A 16968-nucleotide genomic window follows, 5' to 3' on the forward strand; every position below is an offset into this window, starting at 1 on the left:
ACACCACACTGTCCATCATCCCCACCGAACTGTTAAGAGTTCAGGAGGAAGAAAGACACCACTAGGGAGGAGTCGAAGCCTGGGAGTCCTGGTTGTGAGTTTCCTCTTTGTCCCCTGAGTGAAAACTCCTTCCATGCATGATGACACACTCTCCAGGCTCTTCAGGACTCCTGGGGAAAATGCTTTAACCCAAAATATCATCTATGATCTGTTTTCCATCACAGGGGAAAAAAAGGTCTGATGTTGGACATTAAGCTCCATGGGAAACTATCACTGCAAATTGAGTTTCAAAAATTCAATTCGATTTATAAGGCATTAAAGTCTATTTAAAAAAAAAAATCTTCTGGTGAGTCCTTTGTTGTATGAGGAATCTCTCTGGAAAAATGCATCTTTTGTATAAATCTGGATTCACATAAATAGAACTTTCTTAAAACAAGCTGTGAGGACCTCTGGGCCTGCACTTCTCCTAGGTGCTTCTTCAGAGAGGCTTTCCCCACACTTTCACTGCTCAGAATTCTGGTAGGACCTCTCATCACAGCACAGGGGTAGGTGTCTACACATGAGCGAGGCCAGACTGTTACTTGAGTAAAAAGCTCCAGAGAAACTACTTTGAGAAGAGCCACTGTAAAAATGGCTGTCAGAGCTATGGCACGGACACGGCATCTGGAAAGCAGCCAACCCCAACAGCACAGGAAGTGGAAGCCACAAAGGTCACTGATCCCAGCACAGAGACACATCCTCCTCTCAACTCTGAAAGGTGTTCAAGGTACATGTAGATGGCACAGGTATCAGCCCCATGAGCTTTGTGGTCAGACAGACCTCAGTGTTTACTAGTCATGTGATCTCAGACAAGTTATTTCATTTCTAAGCCTCAGTTTCTTCATCTGTATAAGGGGATCAATAGTATCTCTCTGTAGAGTTGTGAAAATTCATTGAGCTGATACAAATAGAATATTAAGTCTAGCACCCAGGATATAAAAACATATAATGTTAGTTGCTGTTATTATTACCAATCAATAGCACTGATTCAGACAGGAATGAAAAACCATATGGAATAATTGAAGGTCATCTGATTGTTCACAAACATCGTCATCATCATTTTAGGCAACGTGATCACACACTGAGGGGAAGGTGTGGTAGGTCCCTCCTCTTTCCATCCCGGGACTCAGCATCCTGAGCCCATGACTGGATCTCGGTCTCTTTCCCGCCTCAGAACACACCAGCTCTGGGCTTCATTTTCTCAAAGTCCTTCTCCAGTGAAATGACAATCGAATAAGCTTTATGTCAGCCCTTTCAATTGACATAAACACAGCTCACTTTAGCACTTAAAAACTAATTTTAATTCTAGAATTTCAGTACTATTCAGCGCTCACATCTAAGGTACCAACATGCCCGAGCAGAGGATTACGCCCTAATTAGAAACAGGCTGTAAATATTATATGAGGACCCTGGTGTTTCTGCTTGGTTTAAGTTACACTGACTTCCAATCATGCATTTTATCTTTTGGCATGCATACATAGGTGCCCAATAAATGTTACCTTTGGTGATAATAAAACAAAAGCCTAACTTTCAAAAGTGAAATAACCAAAAGACCATTGTCTGCATTCTTGGCAGCGGCCAGAGAGCCAGTTTTCCCAAGTCAGCAGCCTCTGAGGAGGCTGGCCAGGGGCCAATTCCCAGGGTTGGCGCATTCCTGGGGCCTGGCAAGAGGCCACTGGGACCCTGTTTCCTCTTTCGTTCTCTTTATGTAGTGGAAAATCTTTCCCTCTTCGAACCCTCCGAGCCTGTCTTCCCCCATCGAAGTAAAGAGAGAAAGTCACATGGGAAATGATCTCCAGCCCCTTCCCCAAATCAAGATTCCCACTGCTCCGAGTTGGCACAGCTCAAAGCAATTGAAGGCAGAAGACAGACAAAAGAGGGCTCTGCGGCCCAGTCTCCAGCCTGATTCTATCAGTGGCACAGGGCCCGGGGCCGAGGACCCAGCAGGACCCTGCGCACAGGGAGTCATTGTACACTTGTTTAGAAGGCTACAGGCGCTCCTGGAAGCCTTTGGAATAAAACTGCCTGTTATAAATAGACACTGGCTGATCTTCAAGGGTGAGAGCAGGAGGCCAAAAGTTCCAGAAAAATATAACGCTCCATATAAGAAGGTCTGGAGTACAGCTCATTAACAGGGGGCGGCTGAGGCAGTTGGCCTCAGAAGAAAGGAATCCAAGGTCCGCTTAGATACAACCTGTAGTTAACACCTGGTGCCCATTTCTGGCTGATAACATCACGGATATGCCATTGGTTTTTAAACACCCTGTACGAATATACACAAACCAACATGGAGAAAAAGTCTTTTCTGAACATCTCCTTCCATCTGCAGACAAAGAAAACTGCCATCTGGACTCGCCAAGTCAGCCGGCTCCACGTATTTGCAGCCTGGAGGAGGATGTGGCCCGCCAAGCACTAGGCTGTGTGCTCCGTTTGAATCCCTTCCCTTGGTTCTCCTTACAACCCATGTCCTTTCTACTACGTTACATGCCCTCTCTTTCCTCTGCACTCTTTAAAATGAGTGCTCTGGGGGCGCCTGGGTGGCTCAGTCGGTTAGGTGTCCAATTCTTGATTTTGGCTCAGGTCATGATCTCAGGGTCATGGCCTCGAGCCCCACATCATACTCCGTGCTGGGCATGAAGCCTGCTTAAGATTGTCTCCCTCTGTCCCTCTCTGCTCACGCTCTCTCTCTACAAAAATGAAATAAAGCAAAGTAGAGTAAAATAAAATAAAACAAAATAAAATGAATGTTCTGTACACAGTAGGCTCTTCATATGTGTTTCCTTCTGAAGCTGCCGCTGCAGCTTATATTTTTGAGAGGCTGAAGTTTAGCAGCGAGGAATGCCATCGTAGCTATAACACAATACTTTCCATTTGTGTAGAGTCTTACAGTTTCTGAGACAACTTTCTTCATCTTTATTTCCTTTTACACTCATGGAAACCTCTCTACTGAGGACACAGAGATTCAGAGAGTTCAAGAAACTTGAATCTACTGAAGGGCTCCCCTCAGCTTCAAATCTGCAGATTTAGAGTTCTAACGTAATGATCAATCTGCTGTATTATACTCTTTGTACCCCAGCCACCATACAACATGTAGGTAGCCCTGCAATAGGCATTTTTATCAGGACCTTGGAGAGAAGACTGTGTCACTGGCCATGTGGAACTTGTATTATGAAGGTGTCACATCATATTGTTCCAGTTAAACCAAGTTGGTGAGTCCAAGGGAGTGGGCTAGAAAACAACTCATAGGAAGCTGTTTCTAATAATAGAGACATAGTAACCTAACCTGGCTTAGGATAGCATTTTCTTCTTACTCCAAACTAGGTGTGCTGCAGATTATAATAGGATAAACATGTTGGATGCATTATTTTGGCCCCTACACACCCACTCTCCATCCCTCTCTACCCTGCTCTGGGCCCCAGGGTGCTCTATAGGCCCCTTTCCCTCTGTTTTCCAACTGGGTTCAGCAAATGGGAGGTTCCGGAGGGCCCTGGAGAGGAGAAGGAGAGGTGGGATTTTTCATGCCCCAGTCCCCTTCCTGCTGGGCCAGCACTGGTTGGCTGCATCCCTCCACCTAAGATGACACTTGCTACCAAGTGGCTCTCTCCTTCTGGCCATGTAGTTGTATGGCTATGCCAACCCCTTGCCCTGTTATCTTGTTGAGTTCCCTACATCCCACTCTGCCTTTGTAAAGGGCTTTTATTAAACTGTCCTCCATCACCTGGCTTGAGCATGCCATCTGTTTCCTCCTAGGACTTCAACTGATGCTGTGAATAATGAAATAATATTGTTGATGCAGTCTTTGTAGGCAAAACTATGAAAAGTTCCTCAGGTCCTCCTAAGAGGATGAGAAATGCTAACCACATTAGACCTGCTCTCTCCTACCTTCACTTCCTCTTTGCTAGACCTCACCAAACAGGAAGTAGTTCAGATAATCTGCCTCAGGGACCTACCACAAGCAGAGCTCTACACTTGGCCCACGAGATCTCTGAGTAACTACCTACCACCGCCATCTAGCTAGAACTCCACACAGGGAGGTAGGAATGAGAGTACTAGCCACATCCCAATCACATCTGGGTGATAACATCAAAGACTTCAAGGCTCGTATCCACTCACATCAGATTACTGGAAGCCTTCACGACCAAACAATCCCCAGGGATGGCAGGCCTCTGACAGCAGCTCCTCCTCCCAGAAAGACCAACAGTCCCTGAACCTACTTATCTGCTGGCTCTGACGGATGGACTCCAGAATTTATCAGACCAAATGATTTTATTTCCCTCAACACATCTATGTGCGTGAAAGCAGTCAATGAATTAATTATATTAGGAAACCTACCAAGCTGAAGACAATTGCTTATGACTAAGGACCAGAAAGGTGCTGAAAGACAGAAGGCAAGCAAACCCCAGAGGCATCTTCGGAAATGGACAATTATGATCCATTAAGCCTAGTTAAGGAAGTGAAATTTATGGGGAGGAAACATCTGGAACTGCTTGGAATATAAAGGAACTGGGAGGAACCACTGTTTGGGCTTGTAGAGAGCAGCCCAGACAAATGGGATTCCATGTTAGGACAGAATTGCAAAATTAGTCCATGAAAGGGACGGCATCGAGGAAGTGCATCTGCTATTAAGTGAAGCGTTTTAATACAATGGCTCCTGGATTTGCTCTTGAAATATTAATTGAAATGGGGATGAGTATGAGGGCTGTCACATGAATAGAAAACTGGCAGAAAGATCATAAATACTGGCTAAGCTGAGCCAAGGCAACAGAACGTGGCAAGGCAACAGAAATAATGAAAATGCTGCCTAATTCCCAGCCATGAACCCTGTGGAGACTTAATAAATATTAACTGATAATAATGAACTATAGTACAGGGTGGTAAATTAGTGTGAGACAGGCTGCTGAAATACAGCTAATATATATACAGTTGGTATAACATACACTGATAAATGAGAAGAAAGGAAATCAAAATGATTTAGCTCTGCGATGCATTATGCCTGCACCAGGAAGGGGGGAGAGGGTAAGAGGATGGGCGAGCAGCAAGAAGGGACAAGAGGAAATTAAGAGGATAATTGAGGATCACAACAGAGCTTTCTTAGGGTCTCGGCAACTCCTCAAGTATAATCTAGGCACCTTGGAGTCCTACTCTATTCTTTTAAGACACGGAGTTTTTCTCAATAAATTTCTGTTTCAGGGACCTCATGGACACCACAGATTAAATCTGGACCAATTTCACTGAGGGAGATATGAAAGCTCTCCTTCTTGGGAAAGCCCACCCTGATGAATACAGCTGGAAGAGCAACCTCCTTTTGAAATCCCATCACTCTTGTTCTTTGCACCACTGTATACCTCCTGGTATTACTATGATTTGTGTATATGTGACTAGACTTTGTAAGGTTTTGCCGAACGGAAATCATGCTTTGCATTTCTTAACACTCACATCAATCTTCACCCTTAGTATTTCACAGTGCTTTGAACTTAGTAGGTGTTCAATTCCTGTGCTGATCAATTAGAAATGCTAGAGAGGAAAACAGGCACCTATAAGAGAGAACACCCAGCTCCTCCTGGGTTTGAGGACCAGCTTCTAAGGAGATCGATGAAAGCTCTACCTCTTGTTGTGGACAAAGCACTAGAGAATCTGCCACAGGAACAATCTGAGGCTGCCAGAGGAGGATACAGAAACCTCGGTTGCCATGGAAACTTGTATGATCTGACGATTCCCATTGTTGAAAGATGGTGAGACACCAGGAGAATGACAAGCAGATTCCTGAGCCCTAAGAAAACACAGAACATGCCAAGCAAACGTCTCTGCTCATTTGCACTTATTTCTTAAGATGCAGTATCACCATCTATCAATAAAGGCACTTACAAAGGGTTTTCAAAATGTTCCCAGTTCCTATTTTGATTAAGTGATCTCTGAGATGCCAAGTATGTGCAGAGCTATGTCTGAGACAGGCAGACAGCATTCACTGCAGCAGATGGGTACAGGTGATAGAACCAGGCACTTCTGAGCTCTTGCTCTGGGACCTGGGTAAGGTAAGCCATCTGTGTGCAGGTCCTGTGGGCCCAGCTTGCTAGACTAATGGCAGAGGAAGCTACCTAACCATTCTTGGGTCACAGATACCTTTGAGAACATGATTATAGCTATGGACTCCCTCCCCAGAAAAATGTGCACATATGCACATACATATAAAATTTAATACAATATACTTTAGAGAATTCAAAACCCCTGGAGCCTTTCCATAAACTTGCCCTATCAAGCACTCCAGAACTCAAGAGGGTCCAGGTATTTTGTTAAGAATCTCTGATGCAAATACAAGTCTTTATACATAAGCTAGAATCATCCTTGGTAAAACAGAAAATGTTGCCATCCCAAACTTCTGAACCAGTGCTCAGGGCCTCCTCCAGGTAGTGCCCCCTTCCTCCGTACCCAGTACTTCCTGCTAATGGGTACTTAGCCCATGAACGGCTACTCACTGGTAAGTTCACTCACTCATTCATTCATTGCACAGAGTGTTTTCCATGTGTCAGACTTTAGGGACCCAAATGTGAGTATAACATGGCTTGTGCCCTCTTGGAGCTTACAATTCAGCTCAGTCAGGGCTGAGCTGCTTCCCAGGGGATACTGGGCAATGTCTGGAGACAGTTCCATTGTCACAGCTGGGCAAGGGGTGCTCTTGGCATCTGGTGGATAGAAGCCAGGAATGCTGCTGAAAATCCTGCAATGCCCAGAATACCCCAAACCCCACAACAAAGAAGCACAGGGTCCAAAATGTCATACAGATTGAGACACCCTGATTTAAGGTGGACAGTCATGAGACAAAGTGTTACATGCAGTGATGAAGACCAGAGGTAAATATTATGGCAGCTCAGGAAAGGGCATTTTAATAAGAATTCTGGAATATATGGTTATGGTGGCAGACTTCCTTACTTTCAATGATGGACAGAAGGAAGGTGAAGGGAAGAGGAGTCATTTGGGATGAGCCACCACTGTAATGAAGGCAGACATTCCTTTGTGCAACATCAGAGGGGGAGGCATCAATTTCAAGTGGGGAACGAACAAAAGGCATTTGGTAGGGGGATGTCCTCATAGGAAATGATGTTGGTCTCTACCCAGCCCCATCAGTCAATGGCTCAGCCAAAAGAATATGCAACCATTAGATAGGCTCATCACTCCAGTTATAAATCCTGTTGTATCCTGGGCAAACAGCTAGACATTGGATATGCCCTGTCATTCACCACTCCTCCCTACTCTACTCCCATTCCAATCAATATCCTCATTGTGTACATGTATACACCACAATGAGTACTCATGTGGGTGAAAACACAAAATTATAGATATAGGGTATATGTTATGTATTATATAGATATGCTATTATAAACTTTAATCTCTACAGAATTTGGTTCCAAGACTTGATTAATCAGAAAAAGCACAAGACCAGAAATCAGACCTAGACCAAGTTCCAGCACATGCAATCTTTTTTCCTTGTAGCCCCCTCTCTCCCAACCTCAAGCACTTTGATAATTGTTTTACTGAAATTAGGCCTGGCCTCCGTCATCGGCAGGCACAGAGATGGCAGGTGTGCTAATACACCTGTAAACCTCTAGCCCTGTTGAAGCTGGGGCTGTTTAATGTTGGAAAGCACCAGGGAAGGAGATCCCAGTCACTGGCAAACAAGGTTTTCTGCTTCTGAGCTGCTAGCTGTGGAGTAACAGCATGATCTGGGGGCAGCCGGAAGGGAGTTGAAATCCCACGTCTACCGTACACCAAGTTCTATAGCTTTGAGGAAGTTCCTTACCTTGTTAGGCTTAAAATTTTTTATTCATAAAATAGGAATAATTAAAGTTCCTATCTTAAAGGGTATCATGAGTACTGAATGACAATTTCTATCTAAAGCACTGAGCAGAGTGTCTGGCACACAGCAAGCCTCGGTAAATTTCAGCTATTCTCACCAAGGGAAGGGAGCCATCTTGGTCCGCCCTGGAGCCATCCTGGTTCATGGTTGGCTCCACTGTCTGCACATGCTGAGCCGTCTGCTAAAGTGGCTTTCATGGTAGACCTTACCACCATCCTTGTGCAGGGACCATGCAATCTTCTCTGTATCATTCCAATTTTTAGAATATGTGCTGTTGAAGCGAGCACCAAGATTTTTTTAAAAAGTAATCTCTACCCTCCGTGCAGGGCTCAAACTTACAACTCCAAGAGTCACATGTTCCACCAACTGAGCTAGCCCAGCACCCCACTGGAATTTACCAGTCCCCACTGCTGACATAGTCTATGTCTGCTGCTTGGGTGTATTCTATTTCTGTTCTTTTGTCCCGCCTTCCATTCAGACCATTTCAGCAACAATTCTGCTTATATCTCCATCCTCCTCCCAGCACTGCTTGTGGTCAGTTCTGATGTTTTCCTGCTCATCTGGGCCCCTTTAAGACCCCTAGCAACCAGGTATTTGTGGCTGTACCCACCTGGCTAAGCCGCTCTGTCTTCTCCCAGCCCATCCACACCAAATCTACCCAGAGCCCCCAGGGGTCTGTGCTGCTGAGGGAGCTGAGCAGGACATTCCATTCCTCCAGCATGTTCTTGACCTGCCATGATGGGCTCAGCTAGGCTGTTGGACAGATTCACTGGGTAAATATGCATTTAAGCATCTGACACTTTTCTTGCTCCAACATCGCCTTCTGTCGAGGAGGCGCAAAGATTTGGCACAACACTTTGGAAAGGTAGCTAACCCAGGCCAAAGCTCTTTCTGTTCTCTACCTGTTGCTTTTTCCCCAAAATGGGGTTTCCCACACCTGGCTTCAGTGCATGGTCTTTGTCCTTCTCGGCACACCCAGGGGGCAGCTGAGACAGTAGCCCTGTTGAGGGCATGAAGCAACTGGGGAATCCAAACCTCCCTCTTATTCATTGACCTTTCTCTCCTTGACACTTGCTTGAAAAATCTCAAACAATCTTGGTATCAGAGCACAAAGGTCAGGACTCCTGGCAAGAGGCACTGAGTAAACCATATTTCATACATGCTTCCATTAGTAGAAGGGGATCAAGGCTAGCTAGGATTTGAGTAGCTAGAAACCTCTAGCAACCTAGTGGCCTGTGCTCTGCACAGCACTTCTACAATGAGAGGTAGCCCAATTACAGCACCAAGAGAGTCAAGAAAGCACGGGTATGCCTGAAGCACCACAAAAATACAGATTTTTGGGGTAGTTTTCACAATCCACTGGCTGCACTGAGCAATACCAACAATGCTCGTTTTGCATTTAGAAAAAGATTCAGTGAGTTCTGAGCTTTCTAAAATATGAACCTTTGCTCTTGGATACACACATCTTTGCTTGACATCCTAAACTTGCTCCCTTGCCTGCCTCAGCATATTGCTCATCCTGAGGGTAAACACAAATCCCCATTCAGAAAGTCAGCACCCAGAAAAAGTGAACTAGACCTTCAGGTTTCCCATTTCTCTACCACATACAGATATCCTCTAGAATCCAGCCTGCTGCCACTGTAATAAAGTTTTATCGGAACATAAGCCATGTCCATTTATTCATGTATTGTCTGTGGCTGCATTCAGGTTCCCACAGCAGAGCTGAGTACTTATGACTGCTCAGCTGGCCTGGGAAGCCTAAAAGATTCATTATTTGGCTTTTCACAGAGTTTGCTAGAAACTCTGCTTTAGAATTCCTTCCAGTCACTAACCTGGGGTGAAATTACTGAAGATGAAGCAGTACAGTTTTACATTTGTGAATTTGTCAGGGTTCTGTCCCTCTGTAAATATAATTATAAACGCAAGGATAAATATAGAGGGATTTATTATAAGGGATGGAGTCATGATTATAGAGGCTGAGAAGCCCCATGATATGCTGTCTGCAAGCTGGTAGCCCAGGAAACCCAGTGCTGTAGCTCCAGTCCAAACCCTAAGTCCTGAGAACCACGGGAGCCAATAGCTTAAGTCCCACTCCAAGTCTTAAGTCCTGAAAGCAAGGAGCACTGGTGTCTGAGGACAGAAGAAGATGTCTCAGCTCATGCAGAGATCAGGTTTGCTCTGTGTCGACATTTCTGTCCCATTCAGGTCTTCAGTCAATCAGATGATGCCCACCCACAGTGGTGAGGGCGAACTTCTCTACTGGGTCTACTGATGCCAATGCTAATCTCGCAGACACACCCAGAAGTAATGTTTTACCAGAGCTTAGTTAAGTCGACACATAAAATTAACCATCACAATTTGTTATAAGGAAGAAGTTTCCCTGGGGAAAAAAAATAATTCCACAATGAAATGAGTTGTTAGCCGAGGGTATAGGACAATATTCTTGGGTTGCCCCTTTCTTCTCTGCTCACCCACCAAATTCTCCACATCGCTTCAGCTGTCATACATGCGCTACTGAAGCAAGCTCTCAAATTGCTAACTCCAGCTCCTCCTCCACAGTGCTCCTTACAGCCTCCCCCCGCCATGACTTGGTGCCTCTCACAGTCAATGCCACACCATCTATCTCCTCTGTGTTATATCACTTTTCCTGCTGATCAGGTCAGCTTCAACCAATAAACTATGATCTTGTATCAGTCAGGGGGCTCTGCAGGAAAACGATGGCACATGCAAATCATCTAAACTGAGAAGATTTTGGTAAAGGAACCAGACAATAAAGGATGGGCAGACCTAAAGCAGACCAACATGAGACGGGCTGGCAATATCCAAGTGTCATTACTACCAAGAAGCCTGAAGGGACATGGGGAGAGGGAAGGTGCCAGAACACAGAGAGACCTGTGGTTTTGTGAGAGACGGTTGCCCAACAAAAGCTGTGACCTTAGGTAGAGTAGTCCAGTCACTGTGGTCTAGGACCAGGCAAGGAGCGAACAGGAAAGCCATCACCTTGACCTCTCTTCCTGACCTCTGATCTTGTGCTAGGTCCCCTCATTGGCCAAACCCAACTAGATGCCAGAAAACAAGATCCTTTTGATATGGTCCATGTGGCACATCTTCCAGGGGTGCACAGCCAGGCAGAGAAGGCTGGAGTGGATCTACACGGAAAAGTGGTGACTATCCAACACATCCCAGAGCTACTACAATGTCTTAAATGTGACGCAGGTTTTCTAGTGCTGCTTATTGTTTGGCTTCATGTGTGACTGTGGAAAGCCTAATCACTCTAATAATTTGGATACAAACCATCGAGAGGCTGAAGGATGAATTGAGGGGCTTGGTGTGGGGCCTTTCCTGCTCTCGTGAGTTTATCAAAATTGCCCTGCTGTAGGAGCTGAGGATCTAGTGTGGCCAACGTTTTGTCTTTCTTCTGGAAGGGGAAAAAAGGAAGGGGTACCACGAAAGAATTTGTCATTCATGAAAAAAAAGTTTACTCCTTTCTGTGCCTAAAAGCAAAAAGTAATTTTTCCTCAAATTAAAAGGGAATTTCTGCTATTGAAATTTGAGCTGGTAAAAAAAAAAAAAAAAAAAAAAGATAATTCACTTCCCAGCCTTCTCATCAGTTAAATGTTATCATGGCCACAAGTATCAAATAGCTCTATAGGCAGCCTGGGAATGATTCTTGCAAATAAAAAAGCACAGTGTGAAATGCTGACTTTTTCTGATCAAAAAGCATCCTGGGGTAGGTGGAACAGCTTTGGGTCAAGAAGAGGCCTCAATTTCTGGGGTGATTTTTATTGTTATCAGAGAGAAGACTGTACTTGCCGCAGACGTGCGGCTCCTCGGCACACTCCTACTGGGGAAGGCAAACTTGTAGTCACTTGTCTTTCTCTCAGGGTACTTACCCCCCACATTGAAACATATTTTTCATTTCAGTTTCACTTACCTGTCACTTTCTTCTTAAAAAGGGTGATTTATCAAGTAAAAAAATCAACATCAAAGAACACTTCAATGCTACTGAGACGCGCACGCACGCACACACACACACACACACACACACACACACACACTCTCAAACCCTCCCGGTGTCCTGTCCTGAAGGCAAAACTGTTACTGAAGACCACGAGTGATCGTCCCCCAATGGGGAGTTTTTTTCAGTATCTGGGCCGTGAGTTTCTTTATTCTGTGGTTCCACCAGCCTACAAATTTAAAAGCTGTTGCAAGGGAGCTATAATTTCTACTCAACACTTCATGATTTGATTATGTAAAATAAAAAGCATAATGAAGTTAATAGTACCTTATTCTTACTGTACATTATGAGGAATTTTTTTCCCGCAAAATGTGAAAGTGGAAATTACCTCTGGGCCTTCTAATTCTCAAAAATGTGGGTCATAATGATTACTGTGGTGGAATTTCAGGACTTAAGATTTAGTGTATTTCTCTTTCCTCTATTCAGTTTTCCAAAGGGACATCTTCTCTTACCGGGATTTTATGCAGTACAATGTAAGGCAGTGAAGTGAGGGTAGGAGACCTGCACTGCACGCTACTTGTGGGAACTCGAGAAAAACACTGAACCTCACTGAGGAATAATTTCTTTTGCAAAGTGAGGAGGCTGGATAACCCAGTCCCAATCTAGCATTCTATGATAAAAAAAAAACACAACATAAAGTGGAATAAAGTAAACATGCCTTGAAAAAGAAGGGTGGCATATGATGCCAGGTGTTTCTTTCCCCTTGTATTTTCCGGTAACCCTAATCCAGGATCATCATCTTGTGTTTCTCTCCTAGTTATTTGTGTGGTTTCAGCAGGGAGCCAAAGAGAAGGGCAATGTCTTGGGTTTAAGTCCTTTACAGGCCAGTGAGCGTTGAGCTCATCCTCGTCTACCTCTCTCCCTGATGGTTGCAAGAGAATTCACTCAAGGGACTCTCAGTGGGTCTCACTCTTAAAGCACCAGCTCAAAATGAGTACTCTTGCTCTCACTGCCTCAGCATCTTATATGAGGAAAGAACATAACGCTAAAACAGAAGTCATATTTATAGTCACGTGGCCTAAACTGTAGATCATGCAGTGGCATTTAAGGCCTCCCACACCCCAGGCCACCTACTCATAAGAGAGCACAGTCTTTCAGGATTTTCCAAATTATGCACATGCAGACCAAACACTTAATCTACCTCCAGGAAATAAGGAAGATATTGCACTAATGCAAAAACTTTCCTTAAGCATCATTTGGGGAGATTTAATAGGATTAAGTTTCTCAGGTGGTGCCAAGCAACGGGTTTTTATTTTCACAGTCTACTTTGATGCTGTTAAGTCAGAAAATGGATCTGCAGGCCCCGCAAGACTCAGGGCAGAGCCATGCGCCAATGGGAACCCAAGCTTGGTTGTGGGCTTTCAACTAGCACTGCTACTATGACAGGCTTTGATTTATGCTCACAGTCAAGCCTGTCCCTGAGCAAAATTTCAATATGGACAATGGTTTCATTAAGACTGTTTCCTCTTTCTCTGATTTGCAGGTACCTGATGCCCTCAGGGTAATTTGCTGCCTCTCCTCTCCCCTCCCTGCCCCAACCCAGTCCTGCATCCCAGCACTCCCTGCTCTTCATCCTATTGTTTACCAATTCCCTCCACAAAATTTTGCTCAGCTGCTTGACATTTGGGAAAGATCCAAGACCTTTTATTAATGAGTGCTACTATGAATTATTAAAAGACAATAGCTTAGCATGCTTTCATGGATAGCATCTTTACACATTCTCTGGCATGGAAGGCAGAATTTGGGATTTTAGGGACTAATCAGCAAGGATATTTCTGGGTTAAGAGAACGTTTCCTGCAGAGCGCCTGGGTGGCTCAATCAGTTAGGTGTCTGACTCCTGATTTCGGCTTGGGTTGTGATCTCGGGGTTGTAGGATCAAGCCCCACATCAGGCTCTGTGCTTAGCTCAGAGTCTGCTTATCCCTCTCCCTCTGCTCCTTCCCCCGACTTGAGCTCTCTCTCATAATAAAAAAAATTTTTTTAATGGGAGAACCTTTCCTGTGCTGCTCATATTATAATATATGAGCATCTCTGTCCTCTGCTTCGATATATGACAGACCCTATTGGCAGGTTAATAGGTAAAAAGTGTTTTCTTTGGAAAAGGAGGGGCTGAGAAATTATCTTTTTATCCTAAGTTTTCCCCGAAACTATCCCCAGGGAATAGACATATAAACACACACACACACACACAGGCTATTTGCATCACATTCACCCTGGAAGACAGAAAGCCCTAAGACATGAGAAGAGGGCACATCCTTTGGGAGGAGACTCTAAAATGCTGTAAGAGTTCTTAGCCTCCAAAGATAGGCTGGTCAGCACACAGCCCACACAGATGCAGAAATTGAATCTAAAAACAAGAGAGGAACTAGACACAAAAGTTTAATGTAATCCTTTTCTCTATTCCCGGAAACTCATATCCAGCAACAGTTTGTGACATTAAGCCTCAGCAATTATGGGATAACTAGCTAGTCTATACACTGGTGGAGCCAGACCTATACCAGCAGAGTGGGAGAAGTGCAACTGACAAATCCATTCAACAAATATTTGATTGGAGTCCGACCCGGACTCTAGGCCAAGTGCTGGGAGCACACAAATGAATAAAGCACATCCTTCCACAACATGCAAAAGAAGGAGCTGACGGAAATCTCTACTTCAGTAAATGAGCAAAAGAGAAAGGAATGACTCACTTGATTTCTTGCTCTGTTCACATGCATTAGGGAAGAGAAGGGGTGATGCACACATCTGAGCTCAGAGAGCAGCCAACCTTCCGAAATCAGGGACTTAGTCTCTTTCCTTGGACTAACCAGATTTTCATATATGAAAGCAAACACAACCAGGTTTTTAAGAATGACGCCCATCAGCATTCACATTCTTAGAAAGAAAGTTTATAAACAATTGAACTCTGGTACGTACCTAAGAAGATCTCAGGGACTCTTCACTCTTCAATATTTGAAGCTCTATTACATTCTTATTCAACTTATCCCCCAAATGAAGATAAATGGGTGATGGAACAACTATATGTAGGCTTGGCATTTGGCATCAGCTTTACAGTAGTGTTTTTCTATAGGTTAAAGTCTACTTCAGCTGGAATTAATGTAATTATATATAATGTTGACAGATTATGACATTTGCCTATTAAGACACTATACAAACATTCCAATAATTTGCTGGCTTTTGACTTTGTAAAAAATAAATGAAACCAAATCCCAGGGGATATGGCTAATGGGGTAACTGGAATAGAGGTTTCAAAAGCACAGGGTTCAGGAAATAACAGTCAAAGAATAATGCATTTTAAGCCAAAACATATAGTGGTAAATGAATATTTAGTACTTACCACAAGACTGCTGTCTAGAGACAGCCTTTTTCCAAAGTCCCTTTTCTCAAGCTGTCTCTTTCCCTCCATGGGTGAAGTTATTTATTTTCCTTTGTGATTTATAAGAATTCCCCTTCTGTTTCCAGGGTCACTGCAAAAAGTGAGCATGTGTTTTACCATCCAAGTGAATAGTGTTTAGACCCTTGTTTTTAGCTTTCTAACCAGAAACAAGTTTTGCAGCCAAAATACCCAGACCTGAATCATAAATGCAGAACTGGACTCTCTCAACTCAAAAGACCTCTCCGTGTTGCAAATATCAGAGTCATCTTTACGGAGGCCCCTATGTTTTTATAGGTCTTGCTAATGGAGTTGGGGAATGGGTTTGCAGGTTGAATCAGCAGACTGTGGATAAAAACAAACAGTCTGTTTCATGCCACGCTTGCTCCACACTTGCCCTCCCTCTATCAGCCAGAATCATTCTGTTACTGTGCACATAGACGCTGTCTGCAAATTCCATGAGATCAAACTGACAAAACCAGGCTCCATAACCAAGAGTGGCTGAGCCCAAGGTCCGAGGACAGGAAACTGAAACCTGAACATTACTGCCAATATTTCCTTGTAAAATATTTAATTTGAACAGATGTGGGGAACATTATAAGAGACATTCCCTCTAGGACAGGTGGATTCCTCATGAATGGTGGAGGACATGTCATTGTCAAGGAGTATTTGAACACCCATTGCATTTTACCGTATCGGATATAGGTAATCTCTGTACTCCACTGTGGTTGCTAGCTCTAGAATGACTAAGTGCCCTGGTTAGCAAGAATATATTATGCGTATTAAGCACTTGCTTCCAGTCTTCACAAAGATATAAATGGCCTGAAGTAAAAGAAACAGGTTTTAGTCCAGGCTTTCCTACCCATTTGCCAAGTAACCTTGGACACGTCATTCAGCCTCTCTGAAACTCACCTTTCTAACTTGCAAAAAACAGGTAACATTGGTGACCAAATGAGAGATGTACAATGATTTAAAGGCAATAAACTACAACTTGTGTGTAAGTTATAATTATGCACAGATTACTTTAAAAACCAGCTAACCTTAAATACTAAGTTAACATAATCTAATACATCTTTGATGATTCAGGATGCACTTGGAGGTACAGAAATTGCTCATAACCCACACAAAACACATAGCCATCGTCCTGCTATCAAAGAAAAGCTGAACTTAATAACATACTATACCAGTCAGCTTTTGATAAAATTGAAAAGAAGTATTATCCGCAGCCCCCTCAATTGCTCCAACTCTAATGAGCTTGTAACAAAACCTGACCTCACAGCCCCCAGCATATGGCCTCTTGCTCCTTGTTTCCCCCACCAGGAGGAGGGCTGGGACAGCAGTGCCCCAGACAGGGTATGCCCAAATGATGGTCTGTGGTAGGAAACCGATGGACTCCCTTCCCAGCCGTAGACTCTCTCCTCCATCCGCTACCTCTCACTTTTAGGAACACCAATTCCAATTCATTACTCATCCACTCAGAATCTCCTGGGAGTCCATTCTGAAATCAGGATATAAAACCAAATTTTTCAACATCGTGTTCAAGGTCTACTTCCTGCCAAGTTGCCTTTTACAGTCCGTGAATATGTGAGACACATTCCTGAGACCACACTTTGCATCACACCCCTCACCTCCATCGGGTCTAATTCTCCCCTCTCTAGTACCTGGCGTTAAGTCCTTCACGGGAGCTTC

The 16968-nt window shown here is 44.0% G+C and overlaps 1 protein-coding gene and 1 non-coding gene across 6 annotated transcripts in view; both read right to left on the reverse strand.

Moving 5' to 3' along the window:
- Nucleotides 1-16968, reverse strand: part of NCKAP5 (NCK associated protein 5) — a 933280-nt gene that overhangs the window by 786962 nt on the left and 129350 nt on the right. For all 5 annotated transcript variants that reach the window (XM_057317349.1, XM_057317357.1, XM_057317348.1 and 2 more), the window contains exon 2: nt 15244-15373. In XM_057317349.1, the coding sequence (XP_057173332.1) occupies nt 15244-15312 (69 nt within the window). In that variant the 5' untranslated portion in view covers nt 15313-15373. The remainder of the gene's footprint in view (nt 1-15243; nt 15374-16968) is intronic.
- LOC113263518 (U6 spliceosomal RNA) lies at nt 8072-8178 on the reverse strand. The gene has a single exon (XR_003319239.1). It is a non-coding gene; the product is annotated as a U6 spliceosomal RNA (small nuclear RNA).

The sequence above is a fragment of the Ursus arctos genome, unplaced genomic scaffold, assembly GCF_023065955.2.
Source record: "Ursus arctos isolate Adak ecotype North America unplaced genomic scaffold, UrsArc2.0 scaffold_1, whole genome shotgun sequence".
In the NCBI taxonomy this organism is placed as follows: domain Eukaryota; kingdom Metazoa; phylum Chordata; class Mammalia; order Carnivora; family Ursidae; genus Ursus; species Ursus arctos.